Genomic DNA, 16,945 nt, shown 5'->3' with positions numbered 1-16,945 from the left:
TGGCCTCCCATAGTGCTGGGATTGCAGTTGTGAGCCACGTATCTGGCCAGAATTACAACATTTTTTCATTTTTTTAATATAAGATATAAAACACACACACACAAGTTGGCTGGCCGCCATTGACTATACTCTATGGGAGTTACTTAACATCCATCGTAAAGAGGTAAGGGTCTCTATCTCCAATGTCATTTAGTTGAGGTTTGAATGAAGAATAGGAAGGGTGGTTAATTCATAACATCTCAACACAAAGGTCAGAAGCAAAGGTCATGCACCAGAGAAGAAAAACAGCGTGTATGTGACTCAGTTTCCATGGCTTAACTGTTTCTGCTGGCATAACCAATGTAGAAGCTCCTGAAATTTTCTTTTCTTTCCACACTCCTTTTCTCTCTTCCTCCTTTCTTTCTTTTTTTTTGAGACGTTGTTTCGCTCTGTCACCCAGGCTGGAGTGCAGTGGCCCGATCTTGGCTCACTGCAAGCTCTGCCTCCCGGGTTCACGCCGTTTTCCTGCCTCAGCCTCCCGAGTAGCTGGGACTACAGGCGTCCGCGACCACGCCCGGCTAATTTTTTGTGTTTTTAGTAGAGACCCGTGTTAGCCAGGATGGTCTCGATCTCCTGACCTCGTGATCCGCCCGCCTCGGCCTCCCAAAGTGCTGGGATTACAGGCGTGAGCCACCGCGCCTGGCCTTCTCTCTTCCTCCTTTCTTTCCTTTCTTCTTCCCCACCTCCTTTTCTCTCTCTCTCTGTCTTTAGCGCAAAGCCTCTCCTCTCACCTGTGTCTGGGGTCCAGGTCCGCAGCCTCTACCTTCCATGTCTACAGAAACCTAGTCTCTGGCCTGGGGCAAGAGGAGTGGTGATTTCCTGATTTCTTGTGTTGGGGGAGGGATCCAGGCAGCAGCCTCTCCAGTGCCAGGACCTTGTCTCACTCGGTCTGCAGGACAGCCTCTCTCCAATCGGCTTAATTACCTCTGCTCCACCGTTTCTTCTCTCCAAAAATATCTGTCAAATCCCCTTGTCTGTTGATGTTTCCTTTCCTGTTCTCTTTATCGTGGAGATGTAATGTATTTTTAAATTCTGTTCCTCTAATTTTAGTGAGGTCTCAAAAGGAAGAAGAGTTGAAAATGGCCACTCTTTCTTCTAGAATGGAAAGTCCTCCATTCCAGACTTGTATACATAGTCTGCTCCTGATTTTTGGCTAGAAAAAGTAATAATTATATTATCCATTATTAAAGCTGTGTCTACATGATTCCAATATAATTTGCAAACAGTCCATGGTTATATTCAGTACTGTTATACGTAAAAATGTTTATTTAGAAATAGAATGCTTGTTCCCCAGTGCCACAAAGAAATAGCACTCGAACATAAATTTAATTCTCTCAGCAAGGGTGTTTGCTTTGCTTTCTGCAGAAAGGGTGTTTATGGCAGTTGGAACAATGGCGAGAGCACCCCGGAACAACGGAGCGAAGCAATTTTTATCCCTTACCCAGTTTGTCCCTGCTACTGTGTCCTGTCTCCATTGGCTGGAGCCAGACCTCACAATCTAAACTAAAACCCGATTGGCTAACAGTTTAAAACTTTTTTAAACAGGTAAAGGCAATAGAAAAACAAAGGAAAAAAATGAAGTTGCTTACGAAAGGACTTAGAAAAGTAATAACATTTCCAAATAAGGAATAAACATTCCCAAATAAGGAAAGGGCATAGGCTGCGAGCTGAGACATGCCTGTGAGCACGTCTAGCACAGATATCTTGGTTAAAGTACGAGGACGTAGAATGTACTACGTGCCTGTGAGCATGCCTAGCATAAAGTTAGTCTTTAAAAGAAACTGTTAATTCTAACACTTATGATTTATTCTTTAACAAGAAGGGAAGCTTTGAAGAGGAACTTTTTATTTTCTACAATATACCCAAATCAATACAATATGAAATGTTTTATTTAAGCATATCTAATTAAGAAGTATTTGTACATTACACCTATTTTTGAAAGACAAAATATGAACAATAGTAAGAAAACTAATATGACTGATTATTTTCCTTGTGACTACTAACACAACTGCTAACACAATTTGTTGGCTGATAAGAATCTTTCTGAGAAAATTTTTCCAACATTTAAAAAATAAAAATGAAAATTTGGTTGGTAGTCAGCAATTTCTTTCTGGGAAATTTATTGTCTATGTTTAAAAATTATAAACTGAAATTTTTAGCTTTGTCTTATGTAAAATTAAATATTTTTATTTACTTATAAATTTAATATTTATAGTATTTTTACCTAACAATTATTAAGTAATGTTTACATACTTGTCAGGATTCTTCAGGAAATGGAGGGTACACTCTTCTAGGATTTAGAAGAGAATCTCATAAAGGGCCTATTTCCAGCGGTGTGGGCTGGGCTAAAGGAACCAACAGGGGATGCTGAGGGACCCAGGGGCCAGCCAGAGTGGCCAGAGACGGCAAGAGCGGGAAAGCACTGGAGCTGGCATCTTCCTGGGACTCAGTCCTTGACAGGCAGGGAGGGCGTGGAGGTAGAAATAATCTGGCAACTCCCTCTTTTTGCTCCCTGGGCTTCACCTGCTGACGAAATCCAACCAAAAGCAAGAGAAGGACATCAGTGAGCACAGCCTGCGTGGGTCCACCCCTGAGGCTTGCAGCTACAGAAGGACAGAGAAGGAGCAGAGCAGGGGAGGAAAAGGAACAGAACCAGCTGCCTCACAATACAAAACTGTTGGTGTGAGCTTAATTTGGAGAGAATCGAAAAGCTATTTGGTAACCAACCATTGGACTTGGGATAATGGTATCTCCCATTCCAACTGTTCTCTAAGTTTTCCATTCAATATTCTCTTTAGGTTTATAAATTCTGTGTACCAAGGACTACTTGGTGGTTCTGCTTGCAAAGAACCTATATTTGCACATTTAGGAATTTCTAAACAGAGATGGAAATTAGAGTCTCTTCACAACTGAAGTAAAACAGAAATGTTCATGTTTTCTTTAAACACTTTCTAGTGTTAGCAATTTAATTTAAAATGTAAGTGAAAATCCATTCTCAAATCAATGATAGCCATTTAATTTTGCTGACTTCTTGTGCTTCAGATTTGAAGTTGAATGATCTCTTAGTAAAATCTTAAGTGTTGATTTTCTTTTACAACCTGTGAAAGATGACACTTTCAGCAAAGTCAAGCATGAGAATAAAAATTCATTTTATTATTATTTTTTGTTTGGATTTCATTGAGTTATTTTGGGGTTAATCTTTTGGCCCTCCAACATGCAGAACTCCTTCGAGTTCAATGGGTGTTACGTGCATGGAAGAACTTAAGAACTGGGCCTTTGGTTTATTTCTGCAATACTCACTTGAATTGCCTCTGCTTAGTTTTCAAAAGGTGGCTTCCTGGATCTCTATTCATTTGTGCACTGCGCCCTCTCTTTCCCTTTGTAAATTTGGACAATTCATACCCCTACCCTCTCTTTGGTGTCCAGAAGTTCTGGTCTATGAAGCACTGTTGCTTAGCAACAGGTTAACTGGCTCTTCCTCTCTATGGGGGACTACAAAAAAGCCAATCAGAACCTCCACAAACTCTTATTTATTGAGGAATACAGATGCAGTTTCTTATGCTGCATTACTGATGGGCCATATGGTGTAAATTCTATCTTTAAACTGCAGCAAGATAGAAAATGCATGTTTCAAAATCAAATTTTTAAAAATTCACATTGGCATACTTGTTTGGCTTGATTTTTAAAAAATCCATTTACTTAAAAAGATTGCTTTTAATGAAATAAGGTACACATTCCCCCTGAATTAATTAATTAATTAATTTGAGACAGAGTCACTCTGTCGCCCAGGCTGGAGCGCAGTGGTGTGATCTGGGCTCACTGCAACCTCTGCCTCCTTGTCTCAAGCCATCCTCCTACCTTAGCTTCTCAAATAGCTGGGACCACAGGTGCATGCCACCACATCTGGGCAATGTTTTTGTATTTTTGGTAGAGACAGGGTTTCACCATGTTGCCCAGGCTCCTCTGGAACTCCTGAGCTCAAGCGGTCCACCCGTGTTGGCCTCCCGAAGAGTTAGGATTACAGGCATGAGCCATCACGCTTGGCCTCCCCTTGAATTTAAACCAAAAAAAACAAAAACAGACACAAGTGTAAGTTGGTTACAAAATCTTTTCCAAAATATCTTCTCTTACTAAAGTTTCCTTCATGTAAATAGTGTTTGGAATAGAAAGAGGGTGGTGACAAAATAATCTTCCTGTATCTTATATCAAGTTTAAATAGACAGTGGAAGCCAATTTGGGATTCATAAATGCAGTACTATGACACTTGGAGAAATAAAAAACTTTTAGAAAGCATCTTTAGGAAATTCTAAGGTTAAATTCCGTTGAACTGGGGAACAAATAAAGCTAAGGTAAAGTCTGGTATTTTCTCATTCAGTAATAAAGAACCACAACGTGCAGATTCTTCACCTGCCAAGCAAACAGTTCTAAAAACCCCTCTTGGTAGGAAAGGAGATAAAAAATTATATTTAAGAACACCTGGTTGGGCACAGTGGCTCACGCCTGTAATCCCAGCACTTTGGGAGGCCAAAGCAGATTGATCACCTGAGGTCGGGAGTTCGAGACCAGCCTGACCAATGTGGAGAAACCCTGTCTCTACTAAAAATACAAAATTAGCTGGGCATAGTGGCACATACCTGTAATCCCAGCTACTTGGGAGGGTGAGGCAGGAGAATCACTTTAACTCGGGAGGCAGAGTTTGCAGTGAGCTGAGATCGCGCCATTGCATTCCAGCCTGGGCAACAAGAACAAAACTCCGTCTCAAACAAACAAACAAACACCTGATTACCTACAAACAAAAGCAAAACTACTCCCCAAGTTTAAATTTTATAAATTTTTTTAAGTTTTGGGACTTCTTGTGCTGGGCAAGATGGAGTAGGCACAGCACAGTTCAGTTCTCCCACTCATCAAAACTAAGAATTCTTTTTTTTTTTTTTTTTTTTTTTTTTTTTGACAGAGTCTTGGTCTGTCTCTCAGGCTGGAGTGCAGTGGCACAATCTCAGCTCACTGCAACCTCCGACTCCTGGATTCAAGCGATTCTCCTGCCTCAGCCTCCCGAGTAGCTGGGATTACAGGCATGCACCACCACGCCAGGCTAATTTTTGTATTTTTAGCAGAGATGGGGTTTCACCACGTTGGCCAGGCTGGTCTCGAACTCCTGACCTCAGGTGATCCACCTGCCTCAGCCTCCCAAAGAAAACTAAGAATTCTAGGCCGGGCACGGTGGCTCACACCTGTAATCCCAGCACTTTGGGAGGCTGAGGCAGGCAGATCACGAGGTCAGGAGATGGAGACCAGCCTGGCCAACATGGTGAAACCCCATCTCTACCAAAAATACAAAAATTAGCCAGCCATGGTGGTGCACGCCTGTAGTCCCAGCTACTCAGGAGGCTGAGGCAGGAGAACCGCTTGAACCCAGGAGGCGGAGGCGGAGGCTGCAGTGAGCTGAGATGGCGCCACTGCACTCCAGCCTGGGTGACAGAGCAAGACTCTGTCTCAAAAAAAAAAAAAAAAAAAAAAAAGAAAAGGAAAGGAAAGAAAACTAAGAATTCTAAACAAAACAAAATGCCAACTCCTTGAAGTCTCTGGAAAGTAAATAATGGCAGGCAAATTGGAAGAAGGAGGGTGACAAAACTTGAAGAAGTCACAAAACAGGCATGTGTTTCCCAGTTTTCTGTACTCCCACCCCTTTCAGCTTTTTTTTTTTTTTTTTTTTGAGACGGAGTCTCTGTCACCCAGAATGGAGTGCAGTGGCACAATCTCAGCTCACTGCAACCTCCACCTCCCAGGTTCAAGAAATTCTCCTGCCTCAGCCTCCCAAGTAGCTGGGATTATAGGCGCCTGCCACCACACCTGGCTAATTTTTGTATTTTTAGTAGAGACTGGGTTTCACCATGTTGGCCAGGCTCGAACTCTTGACCTCAAGTGATCTGCCCGCCTCAGCTTCCCAAAGTACTGGGATTACAGGCATAAGCCACCTCGCCCAGCCCCTTTCAGCTTTGATATAAAGGCAGACCCCTCCCCAACCCCCCGTCAAGTGACTTCCCAGTTGACATGTGCAGTAAAAACTCCAAGAAGAGCTCGGTCTTTCTGGCCAAAGGACCAGGAAAAGGAGCCCCTGTGAACCAAATGCAGGGGGATATCCCTGTGTTCTTCCTCTCTCTCTTTCTCTTTCTTTCCCAGCCCTGCTGTGAGGGAGACCCCAGTCATGCTACCATAAAGAGGCAGATGGGCAACAAAACTCCAAGACGTTTCTGTGAGCCAAGCAGTGTGTGTTGATGAATCCTAGAGAAGAGAGAGCTAGAGGAGGGGAATCCCTAAGTCTGGGTATGGGCTGGCACAAGTCCTGGGCTCAGGCCTAAGCCGCACATGCACGGGCAGATACAGAGAAGTGAACAGAGTCTTTGAAACTTGAAGTGGTGCCACCAGGACCACCACCGCAGAAGGGGAGACAGTTTGTCATCTGAACTTAACTGAATTGGTTGTCTGCTTACAATCAGTCTTCTCCAGGGGATTTTAACAAGTTGCAGACTCTTGGGACTTGGTATTCAAAACATCCAGAATATGATCCAACATTACTAGATGTGCAAGCAACCAGGGAAGTATGACCTATTCACAAGGAAAAAGACAACCAACACATGTCATTCCAAAAATGACTCAGATCTTGGATCATCAGACAACAACTTAAAACAACTTTTATAACTGTGCTCTTAAGATGAAAACAAAGGGCCGGGCGCAGTGGCTCATGTCTGTAATCCCATCACCTTGGGAGACCAAGGCGGGTGGACCACCTGAGGTTGAGCGTTCAAGACCAGTCTGGCCAACATGGTGAAACCCTGTCTCTACTAAAAATACACAAAAATTAGCCGGGCGTGGTGATGCACATCTGTAATCTCAGCTACTCGGGAGGTTGAGGCAGGAGAATTGCTTGAACCTGGGAGGCGGAGGTTGCAGTGTGCAAAGATCGCAGTCTGGGTGACAGAGTGAGACTCTGCCTAAAAAAAAAGAAAGAAAGAAGTTATTGATGGAGACCCAGAAGCTATGAAAATTAAAAATAAGAATTCTAGAACTGAAAAAATTATATTTCTGAAGTTAAAAAATGTAATGGATGGACTTACTAGCAGAATGGAAATAACAAAAGAAAGAGTCAGTGAATTGAAGACAGATCAGTAGAAATTAACCAGAGGACACTGAGAAAATGGATTAAACAGAATGAATAGAACTTCAGGATCCTGGGAGACAACACCAGAAAATCACATATTTTTTGACACTAGAGTCTCAGAGGGAAAAGAGAAATTGGTGCAGACACAAAAAAAGTTTTTAGAAATAACTGCTGAAAACTTCTTAAATTTGACAAACAATATAAATACACATTCAAGAAACTCAGCAAAATCCAAAGAAGATGCTCAGCATATCATAATCGAACTGCTGAAAACCAAAGATTGAAAGAATCCTGAAAGTAGCCAGAAAAAAACCCAATACATTCGGTATAGGGAACAACAATTTGAAATACGGGTTATCTCAGACATATAATAAAAAATCATGTAGGCCAGGATGCAGTGGAACAATATCTTTAAAGCACTCATAGGAAAGAATCATCCATCCAAAATTCCATACCCAGTGCCAATATTCTTCAGGAATATGGACTTCCTGAAGAATCCTAAAATATGTCCACAAATTCATTGGAGATCCTCTCTTCAGAAGCTGGGGCCTAATTCCCCTCCCCTTGAGTATGAGCCAGAATTAGGACGGACTTTTAATGAATAGACTATATCAGAAGTGACATTTCATGATTCTGAAATTTTAGTTATTATGGTGAACACCAGTCCCCTGACAACATGGTTCACATTTGAGTTACCAGAATATATTAACTGTAATTGCATGAAGTTCAAACTTTCTGCTAGCTCCCCAGTCCACAAATCACTACATAATAACACAGGTACATCATGATCAGTGACCAATCATGCCTCTTCTTTCCAAAACCTGCGGGTGATTGGTCACTGTGCATCTGTGTTCATTTCACGCACAGACAGCAAAGTGTGAATTGTGTGGCCTCCTTGTCTTCCAGTGATAAACCCACATGGCATTTTTACACAAATGGATATTCAAAAGAGAAAACTGACAAATAAAGATAGAAGTGCAGCAAAGAAACTCAAAACTGAAAACACTGAAAGTGAATGCAAATCAAACATAAATGGGGTCACTGAAGAAACAGACTATGGGGATGCTGGCACTGCTGCCGAGAAGGTGAATTCCTCAAATAAATGAAGAAAGCGGTTGTGATGAAAAGGATGAAGATGTTCCAGAGGAAGGAACGTCAGCAAAAACCTTCACGTTAAAGGGACTTGGAGATATTTCATGACATTGAAAGCAAAAAGGATAAAATATTGGAAGCTGATCCAAACTCAGAAGGGGCATGACAAGTTTTTGAACACAGAAAAGGTGCTCGCTCCATATCATAAGGTACATGACTTTTGAAGAAGGCAAGCACTGTTTAAATCTCTTGATGGTTTTTTTAGGAAGACATCAAGCACTTTAATTCCCTGTGTTGCTAATGTTTTAAATTACAGTGTACAAAAATATTTACTTTATTGTTTCCTTATACATTTCTAACAGTACAAGATTATCAATGTTTTGACAATTTTCAAAAGACAGGAAAAAAATCACAATTTTACCCATTAATGATTATGAACAGCACATGGCAGTTTCAGGTTGGAAGGTCATTTTTACAGTTCTGAACTGCTGTGCAGTGAGGACTGTCTGTTTTATGTTGGGAGACTCTGTGTTCTGCTAAAATTCCCTGAAGAATGTTTCTTTTTTTTCTGTTTTGTCAGGCAATCAGCCTCGTTAGCCTTAGTCTGCAGGTCCTGCGTTGCCTTCTGTTTGGTGGTGGTGGTCCGAGTGTCAGTTCAGAGTGTGGCTGTGTTGCCTGGGCTCTGTCTCTTGTATGTGCAGCTCTGGGCTGAGCACGGAATTCAGCTCATGTACAGAATTAGAGAATCCTCTTTTCAGGTCTTTGCTCTTCAGGATTTCCCCCCAGACTCCCTGGCACCCAGGGGGCCCCTTTTCCTCATCCTCTGGCTTAGAAAGATGGGCTTTCTCTCTGATGATTACCTGCCCACACTGCCTGCTCATTTTGCCAAAAGGAACGCCCCTCAGGCAGAAAGCAGAGAGAGAAAAAAAGAAATATGGATTATTTCCACATTCTTCAGACCATAGGGTCATTTTTTTCCTGCTCCTCTGGCTGGAAAGACACGTTTTCTCTCAGGGGAATTTTTTTGTTTTTGTTTTTGTTTTTTGAGACGGAGTTTTGCTCTTGTTGTCCAGGCTGGAGTGCAATGGCGCGATCTCGGCTCACTGCAACCTCCACCTCCCAGGTTCAAGCGATTCTCCTGCCTCAGCCTCCCGAGTAGCTGGAATTACAGGCATGCGCCACCACGCCCAGCTAATTTTGTGTTTTTAGTAGAGACAGGGTTTCTCCATGTTGGTCAGGCTGGTCTTGAACTCCTGACCTCAGGTGATCCACCCGTCTTGGCCTCCCAAAGTGCTGGGATGACAGGCGTGAGCCACCGTGTCCAGCTTGACTAGGGTCATCTTTAGGTCAGGACTGAGAGAGAAAAAGTTTAAAAAAGGAAAAAAGCAAGGGATTATAGCCACACTTTCTAGCTTGCCGGGCCCCCATTTACCAGAATGTTTTAAGAAAGTTCCAGACTGTTTTCCCATCAGCTGTGTATGAGGGTTCCAGTTCTTCCACATCCTTCTCAGCAAACAAGTTAACCATATTTGGCACAGGATTTCTAGACCTGTAGGTTACGGAAATGTCACAGTATGTTTTGAGGCCAGTAAGGAGTTCTGCTTTTTTTTTTTTCCTGAGACGGAGTTTCGCTCTTGTTGCCCAGGCTGGAGTGCAATGGTGCGATCTCGGCTCACCGCAACCTCCGCCTCCCAGGTTCAAGCGATTCTTCTGCCTCAGCCTCCCTAGTAGCTGGGATTACAGGCATGTGCCACCACGCCTAGCTGATTTTGTATTTTTAGTAGAGACAGGGTTTCTCCATGTTTGTCAGGCTGGTCTTGAACTCCCGACCTCAGGTGATCCACCCGCCTCGGCCTCCCAAAGTGCTGGGATTACAGGAATGAGCCACTGCGCCCGGCCAGGAGTTATGCATTTCTTACGAGAATCTTTATGAGAAGATGTAGATATTGGCTTCATAATAATGAAGTGAATTTGTGGTATTAAATAAATGGAAAAAAAAGACAAACGGTACAAATTAAAAGTTCTTGAGATGTTTGGGCTGACCATGAAGGGATCCATTATCTGAAGAGTGGCTTAAGATTTAGAAGGCATAGCTTTACAGTCTCTTTGTCTTCTAAGGGCAGGGCATCTTCTATCTTCTAGGACAGGGTATAGTAAGTCTTACTAAACATGTAAGACATGTTATTTGGGGATATTCAGCATTCCTTTTCCCTTCCTAAAGGTACTCAGGTTTCTTTCTCAGAAATTGTATATATTCATCCCTGAAAGGTCTGAGAAAAAATAAAAAAAAAATTGTGTATAGTTTTGGTGAGATCGTCAATCCAGGAACCTGTTTCCCCATACTAAAGTCAAAGGAAGTATACTGTTTTCACTGCCAGGCTGGGGACTCTTAGTACCTAAGTTTGGTCCATTCTACTCTTTTTCATGACTTTGAATCTTGAGCAAATGACTACAGTAAGATTGGGGTTCATTCATGTCATCAACAGCATCCCAGCTGTATTGTTAAAAGTACCTGTCATTCTTAGTTCCCACCCAGTCTTAATCCTGGTTCTCCAACTTTCATAAAAATCTTTTTTTTTTTTTTTTTGACACAAGGCCTCACTCACTCTGTTGCCCAGGCTGGAGTGCAAGTGGCGTAATCTGGGCTCACTCCAACCTCCACCACCTTGGCTCAAGTAGTCTTCCCACCTCAGCCTCCTGAGAAGATGGGACTACAGGTGCACACCTCACCTGGCTAATTTTTGGATTTTTTGTAGACAATGGGTTTCATCATGTTGCCTCAAGAAAAATAACATCAGGGTAATACTAAGTCTTTTATCAGTGACATGTAACTGATTTTAAAATATTATATAGTGCTTCCTAGTTTAACCAAACCGGAGGCATGTTTTATATGATGGGCTGATGTCTCATGAATAACTGTGCCAAAATCCTCACTTCTGAGTGCACTGATGCAGTAGATGGATGTCTCATATCCCTCAGCTCCCAGATTGGGCCAACTCTCCTTATACCACCACACCTGGGACCTGGGAGGAATGGGGAAGGGGACTTTATAGGGCAGAGCTTTCCCAGACTCTTGTTCCACCCTAAGGATAAAGTATTACAGTAACTTTCTTCCTGCCTTCCAGAGGCACTTTCATTCTTCCTGGAGCTCTCGTCAACCCTGACCTCTTCCTTTGTCAGCAAGGTCAAAGGCCTGAGCCACAAGTCTTAGCTGTTTCCAGAAGGGTGATTGTGTTCTCCCACCTATATCTGAGGTCCTAGACTCCTCAGAGGAAGTCAGCTTCATGTGATCTAGGTTGCTCAAGCCTGAGGCTAGTGTTTTCATATGCTGGTATGAGAGACTTGCTTCCTCTGGAAAGATCTTTATGGTTTACACAAATGTAACAGACCACTTAACAATAGCTAGTCTCTAAAATGTACATCTTAAAATGGCTTTATACTTACGGGAATTCCTAATTAAAAAAAAACTCGATTTATATCACATTGTAAAATATAGTTTACTTCAAAAGATGATCCTGAAGATCCCATCACAGAGTGTTTAAGAGATGATTATAAACTTTTAGCCCTTAAGAGAGAATATATATACTCAACTGAGTACTGTCTTTCAAAGCAGTCCCTGTCAGTTTGTCCATTGATTCCATAGCAGCTCTCACTGCCCACCCTGCTTGAGAAGCCTCTTGGAGTTGCCTAGAGAGTCTATAGCACTCATCTGAAGGCCCTCCATGAGAACAACTCTTCTCTTCCACATAGATATTTTTGCATCAGCCCAAAGCTATTTGGACACAAGTTTGGTGAACATGGTAAGAAAAAAACAAACCAAGCAACAAAAACAAAAAGCAGGCAGTGCTGTGTTAGACTGAAAGTAAAAGATAAAAACTCTAAGAACCTATGAAGCGCCAGGGCAGTGCTGGTTGCTTTCACCCATATGGTCTCCTTTGGTGTTCTGCTGATGCTTGTGAAGCAGTATCCCTACTGACAATGACCCTAGCTTAAGAGGGCTGAGAACTGCTGAAAGTGAAGCTGTTTATAAATGGTACAGTCAGGACCGACAGACACATGGGTGTGGTATGACTGCAAAGTACCTGTGGATTCAGAGATGGGATTACCATCCCCACTATAAAGGGCAATATGATCTGTTGCAGGAGGGTTGTATAGGGTACTTAGTTACACAGATCACACTGATCCCCTTTTCCTCTTTTTTTCTATGCAAGTATCTATTTGTCTATATGTCTGTCTACCTTGGTAGGTTGGGCTCCTTGAAGAAGGGTTACGTTTTCTTCATCTCCATATCCCCAGTAGCTGGCCAATGCCCAGTATACACCAGGGGCTCAGTTGCTGTTTGTCTTATTTTCTTGTTGACTCTACTCTGACTTAGGACATATCACTTTCCTCTCTTGACCTTCACATTCAGATGTGTTAATAAAAGTGGATAAAGACCACTCTAGCTTTAAAACACCCTCCAATATAGAGAGAACTCTGAAACCAGAAGCAGAAGCTGAGGAATGGTGAATAGAGCATTTTCCCTCACACGATGGGTATTAGGGTGGCTTCTTGTCCTTTCAATGCCTCTGCAGAACTTGACCGTAGTTTTTCAAATTGGACTCAAGAATGATCTTAGTGTTGGTGGTTTTGTGGTTTTGAGACTTTGTTATTGACAGAACAGCTTCTGGAAATCTGAAAAGAAAAAAAAAGGTAGTTTATATATTAGTTTGGAATATGAAATGTATTTTGTCATGGTCTCCAGAGTCCGAATATTGATCTCCGTGGAGCTCTCCTACCCTCTGCTACTGCTGATAACTCATAGTACTGGAGAGACAGCAGAGCCTGAAGACCAAAAAACTCAACTGCCGACACACGGCTGCAGTGTGGTCAGTTACTGATCTACCATTTATGAAGCAGGCCTACAGATGTGTGTGTTCTTCTGGGTAATTTAAATTGACAATTAATTAACAGGGCTGGTGCTAGGTAAACATTATAGGTTAGAATCCCTAGTGTGGATTAATTTGCTCTCTTCCATGATCGCAGACTCCCTGCTTAGCTCCAGTCTGCTGGTCTCCCAACATCTGCTAATGATTACATGGGCAGGATCAAGGTCTCTTATTACCTTGTTTGAAAAACTGGAAACTCATCTGTTATTGCTGGTGGTTAGATACCTCACCTAAGTAAAATATTAATTAATGATATTAGGCTGGGCGCGGTAGCTCATGCCTGTAATCCCTGCACTTTGGGAGGCAGAGGCAAGTGGATCACTTGAGGTCAGGAGTTCGAGACTGGCCTGGCCAACATGGTGAAACCCCGTCTCTACTAAAAATACAAAACTTAGCCAGGTGTGATGGTGTGTACCTGTAATCCCAGCTACTCCAGAGGCTGAGGCAGGAGATCACTTGAAACTGGGAGAGGGAGGTTGCAGTGAGCTGAGATCACATCACTGTACTCCAGCCTGGGCAACAGAGCAAGACTCCATCTTGGGGGAGAAAAAATAAATAAAATAAATACAAAATAAAAAAAGAAAAAGTCTCCAACCATTAGTTGTCATATTGTAACCTCCAAGAAGACATAACTTTTTATTAAATTTTAAATACAGATGTTTATTTTCTATTTTTTATTTTTAAGATGGAGTCTCGCTCTGTTGCCCAGGCTAGAATGCAGTGGCATGATCTCGGCTCACTGCAAGCTCCGCCTCCTGGGTTCACGCCATTCTCCTGCCTCAGCCTCCTGAGTAGCTGGGACTATAGGCGCCTGCCACCACGCCCGGCTAATTTTTTTTCGTATTTTTTTTAGTAGAGACGGAGTTTCACCGTGTTAGCCAGGATGGTCTGGATTTCCTGACCTTGTGATCTGCCCACCTCAGCCTCCCAAAGTGCTGGGATTACAGGCGTGAGCCACCGCGCCCGGCCCAGATGTTTATTTTTACCTCAATATTTAAGCAATTTAACTTCAACCAACCCCTGAATTTGAGTTAAGGATGCAGAGTATATAAGTGTTTGTCAGCTAAACATTTTGCCCACCATCAATAGCTACTCAATAAATAAAGTTTTTTTTTTTTTTTTTTAAAGAACACAAAGCTAAATAGGGCAACTAAGAATTGAGTTTTATGTGTTATGATACAATAATGAATTTTAAACTTTCCAAAAGTACAATAACAGGTCTATCTTCTCGAGTATAAGTCTAGACAAATACAGTTTCTGGAAATAACTACAAAAGCCAACATTTATTGAGCATTTGTTGTGTGGCAGGCACACAGGTTATCTGATTTAATCCTTATAACAACCTGGGAGGTTAAGTACTATTAATATGTTGATTTTACAGATGATAAAATCCAAGGTTCAATAAGGTAAATATTTTTGCAAAGGCACAGACTTATCATAAGATGGATATCGGGGGCCTGACTCCAGAACCTTAGACCTCTACAATATAATAAGGTGAAAATAAATTTATTTCCAGAATTCCAGATACTGGCACTGGCATTTTTTTTTTTTTTTTTTTTTTTTGAGATGGAGTCTCGCTCTGTTGCCAGGCTGGAGTGCAGTGGCGTGATCACTGCAACCTCCACCTCCCGGGTTCAAGCAATTCTCCTGCCTCAGCCTCCCGAGTAGCTGGGACTACAGGTGTGCACCACCACGCTCGGCTAGTTTTTGTGTTTTTAGTAGAGATGGGGTTTTACCATGTTGGCTAGGATGGTTTCCATCTCTTGACCTCGTGATCTGCCCGCCTCGGCCTCCCAATGTGCTGGGATTACAGGCGTGAGCCACCACGCCCGGCCGCACTAATGCATTTTTAAAAATTAAAAGCAAGAGTGTTTAAAGAAAAAGTAAATACACGGAATGCAATGCTACAAATGAAAATACGAGTGATTAAAAACTACTACTCCTCACCTTGTGAACCTGCCTTGGGTTATAAAAGCAAATTTGGATATTTCTGGATTTTGCCTTGTTATTTAATGGCTAACTGTATTATTTCTTTTATTTATTTATTTATTTATTTTTGAGACGGAATCTCGCTTTTTGCCCAGGCTAGAGAGTGCAGTGGCGCCATCTCCGCTGACTGCAACCTCCGCCTCCCGGGTTCAACCAATTCTCCTGCCTCAGCCTCCCAAGTAGCTGGGATTACAGGCGCACACACCACCAGGCCCGCCTAATTTTTGCATTTTTAGTAGAGACGGGGTTTCACCATGTTGGCCAGGCTGGTCTCGAACTCCTGATCTCAAATGATTCACCCGCCTCGGCCTCCCAAAATGCTGGGATTACAGGCGTGAGCCACCGCACCTGGCCTGTATTATTTTTAGATAACATGTCATCCTGGCTTTGTGACTAATTTTATGCATAGGTGAGTGGCATAACTTGTCAGCCTGCTTTTAAATGTAACTTCCTAAAATACCAGCAGCATTTAATTTATGTATGTATGATACTGGCTTGCATTTGAGGTGGGTATCGGAAAAGAAAGCAGAAAAATCCAACTTGCCTTTTTCACCGGGAGTATGGGGGCTTCTTTGGCCAAACCGTGCGCGTGCAGGCTCCATGTGCTGGGCAGCAGCTGTCCGGCCACAGCCTGTCGGTTGCATCCTGCTCCTCTACAGAGGTTTCTCCAAAAAAAGAACAAATGGAGAGATGAAGGTAAGTAAAAGCGGCACTTTAAAACTTTTAGAGTGCTGGGTTTCTAAATTTATATTCTGAAAGACATTAATCTCTTTTTGAAAATGTTTTATGCAAGCCTAATATACATACAGTATCAACCTCATTTTAGAAGCAGTTACGACAGAGCTTTGGAACAGAATTTACGTAAACGACCTCCTTCCAGAAGATGCTACTAAAGCAACAAGATTCAAATCCCTCTCCCTCAGAAGAGCAGGGAGAGCCACTGCAAAGGCGCACGTTTCAGTCTAGCCATTGCGCAGTGGTAACGCAGGCTTTCCCACGCTGCAACAGACCTGTGCTCTCAAGACAGTCTCTTCCGTGACGAGCAGGCGCTTAGGGCTACCTGTACCTTCAGACATTATGGTGTGTTTGGCCATGTCATTTGTCATAGGTGTAAAAACCACAACCGAGAGCCCGAAGCTGCTGGGATGAGCACCTGCCGCGGAACTGCATTCTCGCGCTCCTTCCTGCTCTTTCCAAGAAGCCAGGCGCGGCCGGCCAGCATCCCGCTCTCCCGGACCCCGCAGTCAGTGTGGGCAGCAGGCCCAGAGTGGTGCGAGCCGACGGCGGCGTTAGAAAGGCGGCGTCCCGACGAGCAGAGTGACTCGGCCTCGGCTCCCCTTCAAAGCGCCATCTTATCGCCGCTTCCCTCAGGAGCAGGCGAGCTCTTCCCCAGGACCTGCTTCGCGGCTTCCCTTCGCCCGAGAACCACCGGGCGGAGGCGGCGGCCTCTCTGGCACTGCCGGGAACAGGGCGCAGGGAGGGGAGCGGCGGCCGACCGGCCTGAGGCGGGCGAACGGCCTCTGGCCTCCAGGCGCTGCCTGCTCCGGCTCAGAAGCCTCCTGGATCCCGTCCCGGCCCAACTCCAGGCCTCCGCCTCCGCCGCCGCCGCCGCCTCCGGGAGCCCCGAGCCGCGTCCCGCCGGCGCCGCCTCTTCCGCCTGCTAGCCGGCGGGCCTGGGCGGCGTCCGCGCCGGGCGGGTCCGCTACGTCAGCGCCGCCCGCCCGCCCCGCCCCGGCCC

At 43.7% G+C, this 16,945-nt stretch overlaps 1 protein-coding gene across 1 annotated transcript; it reads right to left on the bottom strand.

Moving 5' to 3' along the window:
• Positions 1-12,752: 12,752 nt before the first annotated feature.
• FAM120AOS (family with sequence similarity 120 member A opposite strand) lies at positions 12,753-16,873 on the bottom strand. The gene is given in 4 exon segments (XM_024345760.3): positions 12,753-12,931; positions 12,934-12,964; positions 15,752-15,872; positions 16,361-16,873. Coding segments are annotated over 4 exon segments (219 nt in total). The 5' UTR covers positions 16,378-16,873; the 3' UTR covers positions 12,753-12,881.
• Positions 16,874-16,945: the final 72 nt, after the last annotated feature.

Source organism: Pan troglodytes, chromosome 11, assembly GCF_028858775.2.
Source record: "Pan troglodytes isolate AG18354 chromosome 11, NHGRI_mPanTro3-v2.0_pri, whole genome shotgun sequence".
NCBI classification, from domain to species: Eukaryota; Metazoa; Chordata; class Mammalia; order Primates; family Hominidae; genus Pan; species Pan troglodytes.
This window is presented reverse-complemented; position numbering and strand designations above follow the sequence as displayed.